This window comes from Saimiri boliviensis, chromosome 21 (assembly GCF_048565385.1).
Source record: "Saimiri boliviensis isolate mSaiBol1 chromosome 21, mSaiBol1.pri, whole genome shotgun sequence".
Classification (NCBI taxonomy): domain Eukaryota; kingdom Metazoa; phylum Chordata; class Mammalia; order Primates; family Cebidae; genus Saimiri; species Saimiri boliviensis.
This window is the reverse complement of record NC_133469.1, coordinates 33,049,233-33,069,755: the sequence shown is the minus strand read 5'-3', so window position 1 is coordinate 33,069,755 and position 20,523 is coordinate 33,049,233. Positions and strand designations below refer to the sequence as shown.

Sequence of the window (20,523 nt, the reverse complement as noted above, 5' to 3'; positions counted from 1 at the left end):
GGCCCTTGGGCTTTTGAGCCTGCACACATCAATCAGGGCGGTCATTCAAGATCACCAAGGGGCAGGGTAGGGGGAAGGGTTCGGGGATTGCTCAAACCCAGGCGGCCACTAAGAGAATCATGCACTGAGCGAAGCCGACATCGCCGGTATCCCCAGGACGAGGGCCTTGTGGGCAAACTCTACAGGGGTCCCAGGGGCATGCGGGCCCCAGGCCGACTCTGGGGAAGAAGAGGTAGATGGGTGGATTAAACACTGACCGCGCCTCCCCATTCTTTTCAGAAAGATCTAGATTATATTTCATTTTCTTTTTGAAGGAAAGATCTAGATTATATTTCATTTTCTCTTTGCATAGGTTAATTAGGCGGACAAGTCTCTAGCCTTAGCCCCCGCTCCAAAATGCCCCGCGCGTGAAGTGAGCCGGGAGCGCGCGCCGGCAGGGTGCGGGGACAGGGGTTCCCCGAGGCTTCCCGCGCTCCCCACGCCGCGAGGGAGTGACAAAGAGGCTCGCGTGGATCGATCAAGCAGCAAAGCCCGGGGAGCCGGGCCTCCCTCCGGGCGGACGCCGGGCAAGCACTAACCCTTCTTAAATTTAGTCAGGCAGCCGGAGCTGCAGAAGGAGCGCACGGAGGCCGTGTCCCAGCAGCCGCGTCCCTTCATTCCCGCGGCGGGGCGGCCTCCGAGCGGGGGAGCGCTACATGGCGCCGGGTCCCGGGGGCTCACGCCTACGCGTGCACAGCTCGGTGGGCCGCTCGGCGGAGGTGGCGGGCGCTCGTGGGTCCCGGCGCCGCGTTACCACAATGCACCACTGCCGCCCGCCGCCCGGTGCACCAGCGCGTTAACCCCGTCGGCGCCGCGGGAGCCCAGCCCAGCCCGAGCGGCGGCGCGGCCTCCCCTGTCCTCCGGCCCCGGGAGCGCGGCCTCGCCTGCTGGTCGGTGCGACCCCGCGGACGCCCGTGCAGGCTCCTCACTTCAACGTCACATTTTAATGCGAAAATCCGAGCGGAGGTGCCGTCTCCTGCAGCAGCAGGCTCCGCGTTGCTTTATTTCAACGGGCAAAGATGCCCTTGAGAGCTAAGGAGCACGTGGGAAGTGGGGATGGCCAGGGGCCTGACGGTGATTCCTGGAAATTGGGGTCACCTCTGAGACCTGCTCATCTTCTGACCCCGCTGCGGTGGCTGGTGCACCTGTGTCTGGCCACCTGCAGCCACCTGGCCACCATCTGGGAAGAAGGCAACAGGCGGGGGCCCGCAGAGCTGGGCTCTCTTAGCGCTGCTGACACAGGGCTGCAGGCATCTGGTCACAATGCCTAGTATCTACCCAGGCCTCTGAACACAACTCCCCTGTCCAGCTGCCCACAGGACTTCTCCATGGGATGTCTGGTGAAGGTCGCAAACCCAACTGTCCAAATCTCAGCTTCCCTATCCCCCACCTCCATCCCTGCCACACGCCCCCGCCCCCCCCACTTGTACTGCACCCTTCCTCAACCCTCCCCCTCCTCAGCTAGTGGCATCATTCAGGTGAGAAACCCTGGAGTCATCTGTGACTTCTCTGTCCCTTAGATCCACATTCAGTTGGTCAGGACATCCTGATGGCTGGTACCTGCAGAATACAGCCAGGATCCCTTGACTCTCACCACCTGCATGTTGCTTCCGGGGCCTACTACACCCTCATCTTGCCTGTGGACTCTTACACAGCCTCCCTGCAAGTCTCCTTGCTCCCACTCTGGTCCTCACAGTCTGCACAATACAACAGCTGGGAGATCCTGTTCACTGTATGTCAGACGCTGACACTTTATCCCACTCAGCGGTCTTCAAGTTCACACCTGGGCCTGCTCCACTCCTCTACTGAGGCTCCCACCGCACTCTGCCCTGTTTATATCTCATCTTTTCCACTGGACTAGACTCTGGGCCCTGGGACTGGGTCCTAGCCATTGCTTCATCTCCAGCAGCCCTACCTAACTGTGCCGCCTTGCAGGATCTCAAGCAAAGGAATTGACCAAATGTAATTTATTGAAACAGAATCCATTTTCACCAATGTAAAGCTTTTTCAAGTATACATCAAAGCTCCTGTTTTAACATCTAATAGACTCAGGGAACGTGGTGCTGGGTCAATAATTCCCTTCCAGGCCTTCAAAGCAACTGAGTACTTCTTTCATCTAGAGAATTAATCCTTAACAATTGCATTAGATTCATTGGCCCAGGGGGATAGAAGGCATTTAGTCATTCTGGGCCTTGGTTTTCTGGCTGCAAGATGAAGAGCGCCATAGTGATGGAAATGGTCCCAGTGATGGAGTGTTGAGAACACCAGGCACTGGGCTGCATGCTTGACCTGCATTTCCTTGTTTCAGCCTCACAGAAAAGGCTTGTTTGGTAAATTTCACCAACACTCTCTTTTACAGACGAGGAGACTAAGGCTCTGAGGTCAGGTAACTTGCCCAGGTCACCAGGCTTGGAACTGGCCTCGTCTGGCTGACCTCAGAGGCCATACTCAGAGAACCATGCTCTGCAGGGTCCCTTAAAGAGATGACTGCTCCTTGGGCTCCCAGAGTCCTCATGAGAAAAAATGGGGGGAGGCTGAAATAGTGTTTTGGTTTGTTATTTATTTTATTTTTAAAATTAGACCGTCCTGGTCAACATGGTGAAACCCCGTCTCTACTAAAAATACAAAAAATTAGCTGGGCATGGTGGCACGTGCCTGTAATCCCAGCTACTCGGGAGGCTGAGGCAGGAGAATTGCCTGAACCCGGGAGGCGGAGGTTTTTATTATCATCATCATTATTATTATTATTATTATTACTAGAAATGGGGTCTTACTCTGTCACCCAGGCTGGAGTGCAGTGGCATGATCATAGCTCATTGTAGACTCGAACTTCTGGGCTCAAGTAATCTTCCTTCTGCCTTGGCCTCCTGAGTAGCTGGGATTACTGGAGCACACCACAGTGTCCAGCTAATTTTTATTTATTTTTAATTTTTGTAGAGACAAGGTTCTCACTTTGTTGCCTAGGTTGGGCTGGAACTTATGGCTTCAAGCAGTCCCCCTGCCTCGGCCTCCCAAAATGCTGGGATTGTGGGTATAAGCCACTGTGTTTGGTCAGACTAGTGTTTTGAATGTTTTGGGGAAACGTTCGGAAAAATACAGGTAATTTTTTTAAGGATTTGCATGTGCAAGAATAAATCCAACCCAAGGTATTCAACCACGCACTATGATTATCATGGAATCTGAAATCTGGAGGGCTCTCTGACGCAGAACCGTGCCCTCTATCCTAAAGGCTGAAGAAGAGGAGGGCAGAGGAGCTGAGTGCCATGTGCCACCCTCGCTGCTAGGGAACCCTGGTGTCACTGACCCTCTTTGCTAGCCCCACTGTCTATTCACCCTCATCCAGAGTCGCGCCTGGCTTATAGCTGGGTAATTGAAAAGAAAGGGAACAAAACATACCCCGGGACGAAAGGAAAATGGTACAGAAAAAATATGAAAAAGAAGTCAGGCAGTCCCATGGAAGCAAACACACACACCATTTCTACTTTCTATATAATTATTTTATACTATAGGTCACAATAAAAAAAATTATCAGATTTTGCTTATGTGAAATACTTAAAATTTAACAACCTAGCGGAACAGGCAGGCCGAAGGGTGGCAACTAGTCCTTAAAGAAAATATATTAGCTGCAAAGTCTTAGTTGAATTAGTTTGTCAAGGAAGCCAAAGAGACTGAGCCTAAAATAACTGATGTCGTCACTGGCTGCCCTGAACCCTGTCCTAAAGTTTCCCTCATACAACCAGCCCCACTCCTGTGAGCCATCTATACTCATGCATCATGGTTTTTTTTTTTTTTTTTTTTTTAAGACAGAGTCTCCCTCTGTCATCCAGGCTGGAGTGCAGTGGCATGATCTCTGCTCACTACATACAACCTCTGCCTCCCAGATTCAAGCAATTCTCCGGCCTAAGTCTTGAAGTCGCCGAGATTATAAGCGTGTGCCCCCATGCCCAGCTAATTTTTGTAGTTTTAGTAGAGATGGGGTTTCACCATGTTGACCAGGCTGGTCTCAAAATCTTGATCTCAGATGATCCACCCTCCTTGGCCTCCCAAAGTGCTGGGATTACATGTGTGAGCCACAGCAGCTAGCCCATGGTTGTCTTTTGAACAGATCTAGGTTCAGGCCTCCAGACCTCCTCTTTATGACCTCCTAAAACCAAATGCACCAACTCTGAAAACTTCCTGATGTCCGCTCACTCCAAATTCCCTAGGCTGGCAATCCCAGAGGCAGCTACGACCCTCGACAGTCCTATACGACCCCTCATCAAACTGGCTGCTCTGTTTACTTTGAGCTTTCCTCCCATGTCTACGGTTACCACTTTCCTTGTCACGTCCAAACTGGGCTGCTGCCGCTGCAACAGCCTCCCTAGAAACCGGCCTCCCACTTCCACGTGCTACCAGATCATTACTAATCAGACTCAGTTTCCACTGTGTTCCTTCCTTTCCTCAATAATGTAGCACACGCGCGCACTCAAGTTATATTCATATTGATGTGTGTGCCTATGCACTCATGTGAGTGCGTGTGTGCATATCTGTTATTCATCCTGGTGCTGGATGGAAGCACGGGGAAGCATGTCCCCCAGACACTCATGGCAGCCCGAGGAACTACTTGAGGCCTCTGGGGACAACAGGGTAGTACATTAAGAACTGCGAGCGGCTGGGCATGGTGGCTCACACCTGTAATCCCAGCACTTTAGGAGGCCGAGGCGGACGGATCATGAGGTCAAGGGATTGAGACCATCCTGGCCAATATGGTAAAACCCGTCTCTACTAAGAAATACAAAAATTAGCTGGGCATGGTAGTGTGTACCTGTGGTCCCAGCTACTCAGGAGGCTGAGGCAGGAGAATCACTTGAACCCGGGAGGCAGAGGTTGCAGTGAGCCGAGATCGCACCACTGCACTCCAGCCTGGCGAGAGCAAGACGCCATCCAAAAAAAAAAAAAAAAGAACCACAAGCACATCCACACCCTGCAGCCCAGTAAAATGAATTGGATTCATCACAAGTGCAAAAAGTTCTGCACCCAAGGCCATCTGTTGTAAAAATGAAGCAACATAACTCTAACAGCAGGTGAATTTCATCAACTTTATTTCATCAATTTCATGGAATATCAGGGAGCCATTTAGGTTTTTATAGGTGACAATGTCAGGGAAATAAGAAACCATGCTAAAAAACAAAATAAGGAAAGGAAAAGGGCAAATCACACAACATATTTATAACTGTATGAAAACTATGCATATACCAACTTGTTAAAACAGTAGGATTGGCTGGGCATGGTAGCTCATGCCTGTAATCCCAGTACTTTGGGGGGCCGAGGCGAGCTGGTTGCTTGAGCCCAGGACTTTGAGACTAGCCTGGGCAACATGGCAAAACTCCATCTCTATAAAAATATTTTTAAAATTAGTTGGGCATAGAGGTGCACACCTGTAGTCCAAGCTACTTGGGAGGCTGAGGTGGGAGGATTGCTTGATCCTGGGGAGGCTGAGGCTGCAGTGAGCTAAGATCGAATCACTGCACTCAAGCCTGGGTGACCCTGTCTCAAAACAACAAACCAACCAAAAAACCCAGTAGGATCACAGGTGAATCTCCTCAAGTCTGGGCTTCCTGAGTGCCCTGAGCTTTCTTTCCCAGGACCTAGCATGCCCACTGTAGATTCCTATTTACTTACCTACCTCCCACATCAGACTGTCAATTCTTTCAGGGCAGAGTCGGAGGCCTTTTCTCACTATTCTCAGCCTCCAATGTAGTCTAGCACATGGTAGGTGCATGGGAATGAATAGATCATTTGAATTAATTCATGAAAGCAACATAATCACTCCTCAAGAGCCCTTTTGGGCCCAGCCTGTCAAACCGCATTACCCGCCCCGCCCCCTGCCCGTCTTCCCAAGCCTTCCATCACTGTGTCCTCCTGTCTGCATTTCTGGTGCATACCTCCTCACAACCCCCTTTCCCATTTGCACCCCTACCTCTCCCTTGGCGGGACCACACAGATGCCAGCACCAGCTTGGGAGTCCCATGGGAACAAGATCCAATGGTGGCTTCCTGACCTGAGTTGGCTACAGCCCTCAACTGCTGTGGGACTTGGAGATCTTTGGTTTCCTGATCCTGGCCTTGGGCTCGTCACTAATGAGGGGCTGTGGCTCACAGAGGAGAGGCAACGAACTTCTTTGTGTTTGTCTGGAGAATCGGGTTCTCCAAGAGTTTGTGAGGCATATGTGGTCCTTGTGGAAATATCTTAAGAATGAAGCCCTTTAAAGCAGCAGTGTTCTAAGAATAGCCATTCTTAGACGCTGACTGCCATTCTCATCAATAAATGATTTCTGCACTGAAACCAAATAATTAATTTGAGAGCAATTTGTGATCATGTGTTGCTAGGCAATTAAAAAAACTTCCAATTGGAAAAACCTCCCATTTATCATTGATTATTTTAGATCAGAAAAATGGAATGGGGTTTGGGCACGGTGGCTCATGCCTGTAATCTCAGCACTTTGGGAGGCTGAGGTGGACAGATCACTTGAGGTCAGGAGTTCAAGACCAGCTTGACCAACATGGTAAAACCCCATCGCTACTAAAAATACAAAAATTAGCCACACATGGTGGCACACACCTGTAATCTCAGGTACCTGGGAGGCAGAGGCAGGAGAGACACTTGAACCCGGGAGGTGGAGGTTGTGGGGAGCTCAGCCAAGATCACGCCACTGCACTTCAGCCAGGGCAACAGAGTAAGACTGTCTCAAAAAAAAAAAAAAAAAAAAAAAAAGGAAATGGTGGAGAAGGCGCCATTCAGTTCGAAAAAATGGAAAAGCTAGGGGTGGTGCCTACCCTGACTGTCCACACATGCCCTCTGCTGGTAGGGGCAATAGAAGAGACAGAGGCCAGTTCTCTGGGAGCTGAGCCGGGAGGGTTTTACCCTGGAGCCAGTGAGCGGTTGCACTGGCATCCCTGCACACGAATTTGGAAAGAGTGGCCTGCCAGTGGGCCAGGCTACCTGGAGGGCCTGGATGGAGAGTTGGGATCAGTCCCGCCGGGTGGCTCTGAGGAGATCGGCTTTTTCTCAGCCCTCATTCTATTGCTATGTCAATATTAACCAAAAGGATTTTTTTTTTTTTTGAGACGAGTTTCACTTTTGTTACCCAGGCTGGAGTGCAATGGCACGCTCTCGGCTCACCGCAACCTCCTCCTCCTGGGTTCAACAATTCTCCTGCCTCAGCCTCCCGAGTAGCTGGGATTACAGGCACGTGCCACCATGCCCAGCTAAACCAAAAGGATTTTTGCTTGTTGAAGTCTAAATATTACTTTCACCGACAGATTCCTCAAGATAATCAAGAGCTGGAATTCCCAAGGGATTACTGTCTGTTTCATCTTCAATGATTCTTTTTTTTTTTTTAAATAAAAGTGACAACAAAAGGAATTGAAATACAAATCTATTGAATCTATTGCAGAATGTTCCTCCTTTGTTGGTTATTAAAGCAATACAAATTAAAGCAGCCTTGGAGTATCCTTATATTAAAATTGTCAAAAATGTATTTAATTATTTGCAGCAAATGCCAGTGAGATTACAGTGCAGCTGACATGCTCACTTGTTGGTGGCATGGAACATTGGAACACTTGTTCCATAACGTGATATTTCAGTGCATCAAGATGCCATGATGCAGCTGCAGCCCTTAACTCAGTTATCTGACTCCTGGGAATTTTCCCTCAGGAAATAATTCGAGAGAAGCAAAAGGCTTTCTGTACAAAGATATTTACTGCATCATTATCTGTAATAGCACAAATGGGAAATTCAAATGCTCGACAGCTGTAATGACTCAAAATATTAGAGTATGGCAACTCAGTGGAATATTATGCAGCCATTAAAATGAGCATGAAAAGACGGGAGATGACCTTTTGGGCTAAGAAATAAGAAAAAGAAGGCCGGGTGCGGTGGCTCACACCTGTAATCCCAGCACTTTGGGAGGCTGAGATGGGTGGATCATGAGGTCAGGAGTTCAAGGCTAGCCTGGCCAACATGGTGAAACCTCGTCTCTAGTAAAAATACAAAAATTAGCCAGGTGTGGTGGTGCATGCCTGTATTCCCAGCTACTGGGGAGGCTGAGGCAGAAGAATTGCTTGGAGGCGGAGGTTGCAGTGAGACGAGATGGTGCCACTGCACTCCAGCCTGGTGAAAAGAGATGCGCATGAAGGTGCTGTGTTTAATATGATGCCGAACACGGGAAGTACAAGCATATGTCCAGAGGGGAGATGGGAAGGCAACATGTGCGCATCAAAAGCAGCTTTGTGAGGGCGCAAGATTACTGGGGAATGTCCTGCATTGCAAATACTCTGTCACACTGTGCAGTCTTTCCCATAGCAACAGTAAAAATGTAACAAGCTATAATACATTCAATTAACTCAATTATTATGCAAAACCCTTTCCCAGGAGGACAGAGGAAGTGCAGAAGAGACTGAAGGAGTAGATGTTCTGCCCAGGGAGTGTGAGTTATGAGGCCATGGGGTGGGGACACAGATGGGTGACTAGTGAGCAGGAAGTCAGGGTAGGGGAGCCCAACGTGCTTTTTTGTTTTGTTTTGTTAAAAAAGACAAGGTCTCACTCTGTTGCCCAGGCTGGAGTGCAGCGGCATGATCTCAGCTCACTGCAACATCTGCCTGCTGGGGGCTCAAGCCATCTTCCCACCTGAGGTACCCAAGTAGCTGGGACTACAAGTATATGCCACCACGCCTGGCTAAGTTTTGCATTTTTTAGAGACAGGGTTTCACCATGTTGCCCAGGTTGGTCTCCAACTCCTTGGCTCAAGCAATCCTCCCGCCCTGACCTCCCAAAGTGCTGGGATTACAGGTGTGAGCCACCACGCCTGGCCTAATCCAAAGAGTTTTAACACCAGTCAGGTCACCCAAAGGCCTGGGCTTTGGAGTCAAATACAGGAGTCTGAACTCAGATCTGCAAGCTGCTCATTGCAGCTGAAAGCAAGTACAGGAGCCTCTCTGAGCTTCCCTTCCCAGATTCTTATCCAGACACAGTGCTATCTCCCTGTAACGGGTTGAAACATGTCCTGACACAACTCATATGTTGGAGTACAAACCCCCAGTACCTCAGAATGTGACTCTCTATGGAGATAGGCCCTTTAAAGAGGTAATTAAGATAAAAAAAGATCGGGTCAGGTGTGGTGGCTCACGCCTGACATCCCAGCACTTTGGGAAGCCACTCACACCTGTCATCCCAGCACTTTGGGAAGCCAAGGCGGGTGGATCAGCTGAGGTCAGGTGTTCAAGACCACCCTGACCAACACAGAGAAACCCCGTCTTTACTAAAAACACAAAAATTAGCCGGGCATGATGGTGCGCACGTGTAATCCCAGCTACTCGGGAGGCTGAGGCAGGAGAATCGCTTGAACTCAGGAGGTAGAGGTTGCGGTGAGCCGAGATCATGCCATTGTACTCCAGCCTGGGCAACAAGAGTGAAACTCCATCTCTAAATAAATAAAAATAAAGCAAGATCATATATCATATGGCCCAGCACTTTGGGAAGCTGAGGCGGGCAGATCACCTGAGGTCAGGGGTTTGAGACTAGCCTGGCCAACATGGTGGAACCCCATGTTTTAGTAGAGCAATCTCTACTAAAACACAAAAATTACCTGGGCATTTTGGCCACTGGGCATGGTGGTATGCAGTGCTAGCTGCTCAGAAGACTGAGGCACCAGAATCACTTAAACCCAGAAGGCGGAGGTTGCAGTGAGCTGAAATTGTGCCACTGCCCTCCAGCTTAGCCTGGGTGACAGAGTGAGACTCCATCTCAAACAAAAACAATGAGATCATATGAGTGAGCCCTAATCCACATGCCTGGCATTTTCGTAAGAAGAGGTGGAGATGAGGACAGAAACATATACCCAGAGGGGGGACCACGTGGGGACACAGCAAGGAAGGAGCCATCCACAAGCAGAGGAGGCCTCAAAGAAACCAAACCTTCCAACACCTGGAACTTGGACTTCCAGCCCCCAGGAGTGTGAAAGAATCAACTTCTGTTGTTTAAGCCACTGAAGCTGCAACATTTTGCAATGACAGCCTGAGCTGACTCATATACTTACTTATGCAGAGCTGTGAGGATAGTATCTCCAGCACAGGCGGGCACTCAAGTCATCTAGGGCCAGGCGCGATGACTCGCCTATAATCCCAGCACATTGGGAGGCTGAGGCGGATGGATCACTTGAGGTCAGGAGTTCGAGACCAGACTGGCCAACATGGTGAATCCCTGTCTCTACTAAAAACACAAAAGTTTGCTGGACGTGGTGGCATATACCTGTAATCCCAGCTACTAGGGAGGCTGAGACAGGAGAATCGCTTGAACCCGGGAGGCAGAGGTTGCAGTGAGCTGGGATCACACCTTTGCACTCCAGCCTGGGTGACAAGAGCAAAACTCTGTCTCTAAAACGATAAAATAAAATAAAATAAAAGTCGCCTGGGAAAAATGAGCCTGGCACCAGGTGTCCCCACACTACTGCCCTATACAAGGCTGGTGCTAGAAGAGTCAATCTCAATGTCCATCAAGGAATCAGTTTAACTGTGAAGTTCGAAATGACTGTGAAGCCCTGTCAAAGACAGCTTCTCCTGTGATTCCTGTAATCACTGTGATCCCTGCAGCAACAGAGGTGAGGATGGGCAGGACAGACAGCATGGCTATATAGCTTGCAAAATTAAAGTTTAGTTAAGTTGGGGAGTTTTGTTCCAAGTCAAAGAGCAAGCAGAGTCTGGAGAGGGATCGAGAATGCAACACTGTAGCTGGGGCATGGTGGTTCATGCCTGTAATCCCAGCTGAAAGCAAATACAGGAGCCTCTCTGAGCTTCACTTCCCAGATTCTTATCCAGACCTGGGGCTATCTCACGGTAACGGGTTGAAATGTGTCCCCTCCTGTCCTGCCTTGAGCAGGAGGATGCCTTGAGCCAGCACTTTGGAGGCTGAAGCAGGTGGATCACTTGAGGCCAGGAGTTCAAGACCAGCCTGGGCAACATGGTGAAACCCCATCTCTGCTAAAGATACAAAAATTAGCCAGGCATGGTGGTGCACACCTGTAATTCCAGCTACTCAGGAGGCTGAGGCAGGAGAATCACTTGAATCTGAGAGGCAGATGTTGCAGTGAGCTGAGACTGTGCCACTGCACTCCAGCCTGGGCATCAGAGCAAGACTCTTGTCTCTCAAAAAAAAAAAAAAAAAAAAAGGAATGCAACATTGTAAGCCTCCAAGCTCCATTTTCCCCACTCTACTAAAAAACAAGCCGCTGATTGATAGTCTTCACAATGTAAACATTTAGAAATTCCACAGCACAACATAAACAGTGAAAAGATAAGCAACAAAGAAAAAATGCTTTCAAAATATATAACCAACAAAGGAGAAATAACCATAACGAGAATAAGCTTCTATAAATCAGCAATTAAATCCACAAATATCCAGAGTTACAGTGGCAAAAGATATAAATATACAAGTCACAAAATACACAGGATCAGTAAATAAACAGATAAGAGTAGACACAGTCTCAATGAGAATAAGGGAAATGCAAAATAGAGCAAGGAAATGCCTTTTCATTCACCCATCAGAGTAACAAGGAGTAAAAAGAATGACGGGTTGCCTCTGCGGACAATACACACTGTTGGATCATATCAATTTAGGCATTCTTTTTGGTTGACAATTTTATAGCGTCTGTTGATATTTTTCAGGTGCATCCCCTTGAAACATAGCAATTCCACTCCTAGAAATCTATGAAATGGAAAAACTCACACATATGTAAAAGATGCATGTAGAGGAATATTTGCCACAGCAAATCTTGGAATAGTAATAACATGTGAAGAATCTAATTGTTCATCAAGAGGAACATGATTAAATACATTATAATGCACTATAGAATTCTATGCTGTTCTTTTAAAAATGAGGCCAGGTGTGATGGCTTATGCCTGTAATCCCAACACTTTGGGAGGCAGAGGTGGGCAGATCACTTGAGGTCAGGAGTTCGAGACTAGCCTGGCCAACATGGTGCAACCCCATCTCTACTAAAAATACAAAAATTAGCCATGTATGGTGGCATATGCCTGTAATCCCAGCTACTCGGGAGGCTGAGGCAGGAGAATCACTTGAACCTGGGAGGTGGAGGTTGCAGTGAGCTGAAATTGCACCACTACACTCCAGCCTGGGTGACAGAGTGAGACTCTGTCTCAAAAAAATAAATAAATGAATAAGAATGACAAGTCTGGCTGGGTATGGTGGCTCATGCCTGTAATCCCAGCACTTTGGGTGGCCAAAGAGGGAGGATTGCTTGAGGCAAGAGATCGAGACCAGCCTGGGCAACATAGCAAGAACCTCTCTCTACAAAAAATAAAAAATTAGTCAGGCGTGGTGGCATGTGCTTGTAGTTCTAGTACTTCGGAGGCTGACACAGGAGGATGCCTTGAGCCAGGAGGTCAAGACTGCAGTGAGCTATGCTTATACCACTGCACTTCAACTTGGGTGACAAAGTAAGACTCTGTATTTAAAAATATTTTTAAAAATATATAGCCAAGCGTGGTGGTGCATGCCTGTAATCCCAGCTACTCAGGAGGCTGAGGCATGAGAATCTCTTGAACCCAGGAGGAAAAGATTGCAGTAAGCTGAGATCACACCACTGTACTCCAGCCTGGGTGACAGAGCAAGACCCTGTCTCAAAAAATAAAAATAAAATAAAATTTAAAAATTAGAAACTAAAAAGAAAGAAAATAGGTATATTTGTATCAAGATGTAAAGATCTCCAAAATACATTGATAAGGGAAAAAGCAAGCTTCTAATCAGCATGTACAGTACATTATCATTTTATATACATACATGTGTGCGTGTGGTTGTGTGTACTCATATGACTTTGTAAATGCATGGGAACAGATCTGGAAAACACCATTATTAACAAATTGGTGCATGTAACTCTAGGGAGACAAGTGAGAAGGAGAGGGGTCATGAAAGATGACTAAATTTTATGTTATAAATTTTAGAATCTTGAAATATTTTGCAATCTTGTGTTTCCTAACTAAAATTAATGTCTCAACAAATTCCAGTTGGAGATTGCATGCCAAAATCAGCTCCAGCTCACGCTGAAACCTGTGATGCCCTACGAGGGATTCTCTAATGGTGGAAGGTCAGGTATATAGGATACTCCTTGGGTGAGTTTTCGGGCAGGAGGGTCCAGATATCACATCAGAGAAGCCACTGCATTAGTGCACACAGACCAACCTGGAAGGCAGCAATCAGAGAGGGGCTGGATCATTTGACGCACCCGTGGCACAATTCCTATGAGGCGGAGGAGCAGAGCTGCCCATGGTGATGGGCCCTGCAAAGAATGGACAGGACACAGCTGCAACCAGGTGTGGGGGCAGAGGCTCAGGTACAGTACCTGTCTTCTGGCCAGGCTGCAGGCCTCACCCCATCATCTGCGGCCAGGCTTCTGGTAGAAGCTCATGGCCATGGACAACAGTGACCTTGAGATTAATGGCTGTGGCTGCTCAGGAATGTGGCCCAGGAGAGGCTACCTGTGCAGATGTCCAGGCATGCACCTGCATTTACCTCATCATGGTCCAGAGGGGTGTCAGGAGAGGTTCCAGAAACGGATAGAGGGTGTCATAAGCAAGTGTACACAGAAGACACGGAGAAGGGCAAGAAACGACAGGTGCACTGAGGCTCAGACAAGTCATCTCTGAATCCAGTGGCCATGTCTGATGCCCTCGTTAGGGCACTTCCTGTGGAAGGCTTGAGTCACACCAACCACTCCTCTTTGAAACCCGCTGGTCCTCTTGCCATACATCCACTGTCTTCTAACCTCCTCTGTCATTACTTCAGGCATGAGTCAGTCCTCACTCCCATCCTCTTCTCACTCCATCATGGGGCCCGAGCAAATGGTGTCCATCCCATAGCTCCACGTCCTATCTCCCTGCTCACATTTCCCCATCCGTAGCACCTGCACAGTCCCCCCTCCAAGCTGCAGACCTCCACTGTCTCCTGGATGTCCCCCACCTTTTTCCTCCCCTGAGCTTCCTGAGTTTTGTTTCCTTGCCTAAATCCAGAGCATACTTGCTCATTCAGCTATTCAAGGCATCCGGCTGAGTCCCCAGCTGAGCCCGACAGCTCTCCTCTGCTCCCTCATCATAACTTTTCCCTCTCCAGACAATTCTTTCTTTCCCTCAGCACCAGCCAGACACCTGAGGGTCAGCTCCTACAGTTTCTCCCTCTCCTTGTGTCCCTACATGCAATGAATCCACAAGTCCTGAAAAAATCATTTGCAAATCCATTATCTTCTTTTCCACCTTGACCAGCCATACCCCTTGCTTACTTCTGGGGTCTCAGCTTTGATGTGTACCCCTTCAGATCCATCTTCCATGATATTATAGAAATAAATTTACTTAAAACACCATCTGCCCCCTGTCATTTCTCTTCCATGGCTCCCTGATAGAAACAGTAGCAAGTTCAAGTTCAAAGTCCTTTGCAAACCACAGCCTACCAGGAGCTAAGCCTTGTGGGGCTCAGCACGCCCCAGTCCCAGGCCTTGGCTCCACTGGCTGCTCCCTGCCCTCATGCCTTCACTCGTGGGGCCTGAGATAATCTGCCTTTCACTCCCTTGGTGGACTTCCACTCATCTCTGAACATGAGGTATGAGCTTCCCCTCCCCCAAGGAGCCTTCCTTGACAGTTGCCACCCCAGCAAGGGGCTGGAAGGCTGCTTGGTGGAGCGTCTTTCTCAGAGTCTTCATCACACTCTTCTAGATTTCTTGCTGCACTCACCACACTGACTCATAAGGCTCCATTGGAGAGTGTGTCTCCTCGAAAAATATCCAGCACCTGGGCTGGGAAGGAGTCCTACTCACTGTATTAGTTTCCTAAGGGCTGCCAAAAATTTTGTGGCATAAAACAACAGAAATTCATCTTCTTGCCATTCTGGAGACCAGATGTCTAAAATCAAAGTGTCAGCAGGACTACTTTCCCTACGAAGGCCCTAGGGCAGAATTCTTCCTTGCCTCTTCCAGCTCCTGGAAGCTTCAGGTGTTCCTTGGCTGTGGCAGCATAGTTCCAATCTCTGCCTCCAACTTCACACGACCTTCCTCTCTTTGGTCTTCACCTGATGGTCTCCTCTGGGTGTGTGTCTAAGTCCACATTTCTCTATTCTCATAAGGACATCAGACATACTGGATTAGGAATCACCCATATGACCTCATCTTGACTTGATTACATTTGCAAAGACTCTATTTCCAAACAAAGTCCTGTTCACAGGTGCAGGGGGTTAGGACTTCAACGTATCTTTTTTCCTTTTGGGACAGGGTCTCACTCTATCACTCAGGCTGGAGTGCAGTAGAGTGGTCATGACTTACTACAGCCTTAACCTCCAGAGCTCAAATGTTCCTCCCACCTCAGTATCCTGAGCAGCTAGGACTGCAGGGGCACCCCACCACGCCCAACTAATTTTTTTATTTTCAGTTTTTTTGTAGCGACAGGATCTTGCTATGTTGCTTGGGCTGGTCTCGAACTCCTGGGCTCAAGCAATTCTCCCACAGTGCTGGGAGTACAGATGTGAGCTACCATGCCCAGCCTAACATACCTTTTTACGGTTCTTCCCCGTGTGTTCTGTGTATACCTTTCTTATGACAATTCAACCTGCAACACTCGCTTTGGCATTACTGCTGCTCCACACTGTACGTGGCCCACAGTAAAACCTGGTTGGCTGGGCAATGTAGCTCACACCTGTAATCCCAGTACTTTGGGAGGAAGAGACAGGAGGATTGCTCTAGCCCAGGAGTTCCAGACCTGCCTAGGCAACACAGCAAGACCTTGTCTCTACAAAAAAAAATTAAAATAAATTAGCTGGGCATGATGGCATGTGCCTGTAGTCCCAGCTACTCGGGAGGCTAAGGCAGGAGGATCAGGATCACCTGAGCCTGGGATGTTGAGGCTACAGTGAAGTATAAAACTGATCACATCACTGCACTGGGCAGCAGAGAAAGAACACCTTAAAAAAAAAAAAAAGACACAGCCAGATTCCTTGAATAGCTGACTGAGCAAGCATGCTCTGGATTTCGGCAGGGAAAGAAAACTCAGGAAGCTCAGGGGAGGAAGGTGGCTTGGAGGAGGCAGCTCTGAAACTGGAGGGGGGAGAGGGAAGGGACACGTTCAGGGAAGGAGAGTGCCACGTGGGGAGGGAGAGCAGGCCTAGCTGCTGTGTGAGAGGCAGGGAGCTGGGCCAGTCTGCAGAAAGTCCTTCCAGGCCAGGCTGAGGCATCTGCCTTCATCCTGAAGACAGCAGTGGGCCAGGGAAGGGTCAGCAGGAAAGCAGTGCCGAGAGCAGAATCTGTGTTCCTGAAAGATTAATCTGCCTGCACACACAGGGACAAGTCTACAAGGGACCCCATGCAGGGAGGCACCCCCGTTGAAAGGCATTGCAGAGTCAGTAATGAGGAGCCCAATCAGGGCAGTGGAAGAATGGCTGGAGGGAAGCAACAGAATCCAGAGAAAATGTGGTAGAAAATGGACAGGGCATGGCCTCAGGCAGAAGGAAGAGGAGTTGAGTCTTGCAGGGGCTGGGGTTCAGGGTAGGAGACCTACATGGATGGGACCCGTAACCGAAAATGGCAGCCTAGGGAAAGGAGTGTGCCTGCAGGAATGGAGGAAGGTTCAGCATCATGAAATGCCTGTCAGTGGAAAAAGCAAGCTCTCGGGTACACTCATTAAGTAACCATCGAGGCTGGGTATGGGTGCAAAGCAGCTATAAGAAATCACACACACTTCGTAAACAATTCAAGTTTATGGGCAACAGCTGCCTCTTTCTATTTCAATGCCTGGGGCTCAGGCTATTGGCAGCAGGTGCTCTTGGAGAAAGGACTCAAGTCAAGGGAACCAAAAACTCAACTGAATAATCTTTAAATTATCTCCTCACCCGGGAAATGGAAATCAATGCAGTCTGCAAACAGCAGTCCTGTGCCAGCAGGGGCCAGATGGAGCTGTTAGGTGGGGAGGGAGAAAAAGGAGCTGTCCAGCTCAGTGGTATCTCTAGGATCCATGGAGGTCCCTGGACTTGGGCAGCCCTTTCTGACAGAGCCACCGGCAACACCCAGGCTTCCCACAGAGGCACTGAAGAGCAGTCCATTAGGAGGGGCTCCTGTCCATGGCAGTGGAATGAAGACCTCCCTCCTCCCCTGCAACACCTCCATGGATGAGTCATTTCCTCTCTGGGCCTCAAGCTCTTCATTCATATCATGAGAGGTTGACCTAGTTGATTTCCAAGGGCTCTGCTCCACCCTCTAGCTCTGATTACTGCTGCGGCCGCTGCCCCAGCTGCTGAGATCTCAAGCGCCATCCTGGAGACAGGATAATATGGCAGGCCAGGAAGGGAAGGTACCTGACACCAGCTCCTCCCCATTTCGATTCTACCTGGCAGGCCCTAACCCCTGCTTATTCTTCCTCCTCTTGCCACCAAGCAATGGGGTGCTCTCATCTCAATGGGAGGAGAGAGCACTGGATTGTGAGCCTGCTCTGAGGTCACTCCTGCTCTGCTGCCCTTCCTTTCTGTGTCAAAAGCTCATCTGTGAGGTCCTCTCCTCATGCTGTAGAAGTGGGGCCAGAGTCAGACCTAGGGCACTGTGACGTGTCTGACTTCAGTCTCTTCATTTGTATAATAAGGATGGCAATGGTTTGCCTCTCACAGGGTCATAATGATGACTGAGTTACTGCAGGCAAGCCTGACCTGAAACAAGCACCTTCCCATTTTAGCTGTTATTACCACAAGGCATGCAGGACAGAAGCAGGGGGAGACACACATCGCTGGAGGAAATCCAGTATCAGACAGACAGAACATCAGGACAGAGAAGCCTCTCCATGTAACAAAACCTCCGTTGCCACAAAGGCCGTCTTGGAAGGGACTTCTCTGAACAGACTCCTCATGGCCTTTGGCATTTAGGCTCCATCCTCCCAGAGGAAACAGTTCCTTTGTCCTTTTACCTAAGCTCCAGGGCTAGCTAGTCAATGTTCCTGAATGACAAGAATTTGAGGTAATTTTGGCTAAACACACTTTTGTTCCTTTAATAACCAGTGGAGGCAGACAATGGCAAGGCATTTAGAATAACACTAAGCACCCACATGCCAATCCTGTGCAAACCAGGCAGGTATTATTTTCTCCATTTCACAAATAATAAAAAAGACGCTTACAGAAGTTAAATCATGGCATACAATTAATAATAGGTTAAAATCAGGATTCAGACTCAGGTCTCGAAATCTGCAAAGCTGAATCTCTTTTCACTCGTTTATACCACACAGCTGTTGCCACCGTCTCTAACACTTAACTATTCTACCAGGAACCCAAGATCAATTGCTTTCACCAAAATGAAGTGTGTTCTATTGACAAATAGTCATCTCTAACTACATCTTTGTCTGCTGCCTTGAGAAATCCAGACAAAAACAGTGTTCGTATTTTTCATACACATTTTATCACTGTGCGTAAATGCAGGCTTGCATGTGATACAAGCCAGTCAGGACTTCTGAACAGAGACTGTGAGCTGAAGCTAGGACTGTGTATCAATCACCCAGGGTCAACCCTCAAAGAGTATCTTCCTCAGTTACGGAGGAGAACTTGATCCCACTTTAATTATTGAGGATGTTTTAAGTTGCTCAGACAATGGGTTAAAAATACATGTATATATCTCAATCTCAACTTGATCAATGGGAAACTTTTTGGCTATAAATGTAATTTTCAAAACAAATAACATGCAAAGCTCAAATACACCATTTTCCCAAAGCAAAAACAATGTCCTACTGCTTAGTTGCCCTGCCATTATGCTTCTGGACTTCATATTTTTATGAACAAGTCAGCAAGAATGTCAAAGTAGAGTCATGAGTCAGCCATCCTTCCAGACAACCATTCTCTAAAGAGGTTCATTCATCTGGCCAAAATATAAAGTGTCTATACAGTTGAAAAAAGCGGTCAAGAATAATGTAAATCAAATATATGTCAGATGTGCAGTTATTATACTTTTCCCTTATGACCTTCCCTCTCTACAGAACGTTGGTGAGAAACAAATGGTACCTGGGTACCAAGTGGTCTGCTTTATGCAGGTAATGCTAACACATTCTTGGCATACATTTCCATCAGCACTGCAGCACCACTGCAGCTCACACTGACCCTAAAACCAGCACATCATCTCACACATCTTCCCCACTTCTCTTTAATTTCATCGGCATCATCAGGCATCCGATGATCCAGGGAAGCTGCCCACCAGAGTCATTTCTGATGCGCACAACTTAAGCTAGACAGACGGAACAAAACATAGACCTGAGTCCTCCAGCAATGAACCTGTCAAGATTCAGAAGCTTCATTTACATCCATCGGGTTATAACAGGCATCTCACACAGCTTGGAATCTAGCACAGCTAGATGTCTCCAGGGCCCTGGAGGATGGTCCCACTAATTCCACCTCCTCTTTCCACTCTCTTTCCTCCCCACTACACCAAATGCCCTTTGTCTAGGCAGTGAAGCCCCCAGAAGCCCACCCATCCAGTTCTAGGAGTTAAGACATCTATCTGTCTGACCTTGCCAGGTGATGGAGATGGGAACCGAATGCTGGTAGGATCGAAGGCAGAGGTGACCCATCAAGTTTAAACACATCTCCCCCTTCAGCAGATGGCTCAAGGCAGAAGGGGGGCAGCTGTAGGGGCTGAGGAAGCTCAAAGCTCCTCTGGCTGGGTAGCTGCCCAGCGTGACCCCAAACTGCTTACTCAGAGGCACAGGCTGGCTGGAGAAGGGCTTTTCCTGTGACAGGCACCACTGGAGTTTAAAATCCCCTTTGCGTGCTGGGAACACCACACACACACACACACACACACACACACACACACCCCACTGGCAGGCAGTGCCTGCCCAGTATCCACTTCAGAGCTCCTCTGCTTGAGTCCCGCTCACTTGTAACAGCCAGGTGCAATGAAGTCACCCTGAAGTACTGATCATGGCAGCTCAGGAAACTGGAAGGAGGCAGGGAAAGGGCTTTACTTCTTTCTCACTTGTAGCCCCAGTGAAGTCTGAAGCTTGCCTTCCCCTGCTAAAAGATGGCTGGCCTCTGTCTGGGCTGAATTCCAGTGGTTGGGTTGCCTGGGGCCAGGCCTCTGAACAGAGACCAGAGATGGGAAGGTGTCCCCTCTGTGGCACCAGCCCAGGCAAACAGCTTTTCCTGGTACCTTGTTATGGGCTGCACCCAAGGTGGAGAGGAGGACATGCCTTGTGACTGTCTGGCTTCTGGCTAAACCCTTTGTCCCCTGGCATGTGAGGGCAGAGGGGCCTGCCCTTTATCCCAGGACTGGGAAAGTGCGGGGGCATAGCTCTGAGCCCTCGGCCCTGCAGGCTGCTCAAGATCTGGGCTGGAGGAAATTTACAACGGGGAAGGGAAATTTTAAAGCCCAAGCGATCCCTTGCCCCAGGACCCGTTTACCCCATCCCTGCTCCGCCTGCCCTGACTCAC

General features: G+C 48.8%; 1 protein-coding gene across 7 annotated transcripts in view; it reads right to left on the bottom strand.

Moving 5' to 3' along the window:
- The window catches only part of OSBP2 (oxysterol binding protein 2), a 197,735-nt gene that overhangs the window by 79,665 nt on the left and 97,547 nt on the right, over positions 1-20,523 (bottom strand). The window contains exon 1 of one of the 7 annotated variants that reach the window (XM_074390935.1): positions 13,273-20,512. The exons of 5 other annotated variants lie outside the window; for them this stretch is intronic. In XM_074390935.1, the coding sequence (XP_074247036.1) occupies positions 13,273-13,306 (34 nt within the window). In that variant the 5' untranslated portion in view covers positions 13,307-20,512. Of the gene's footprint in view, positions 1-578; positions 781-13,272; positions 20,513-20,523 lie in introns of those variants that run through there. One more of the 7 variants, XM_074390934.1, reaches the window with a different exon arrangement.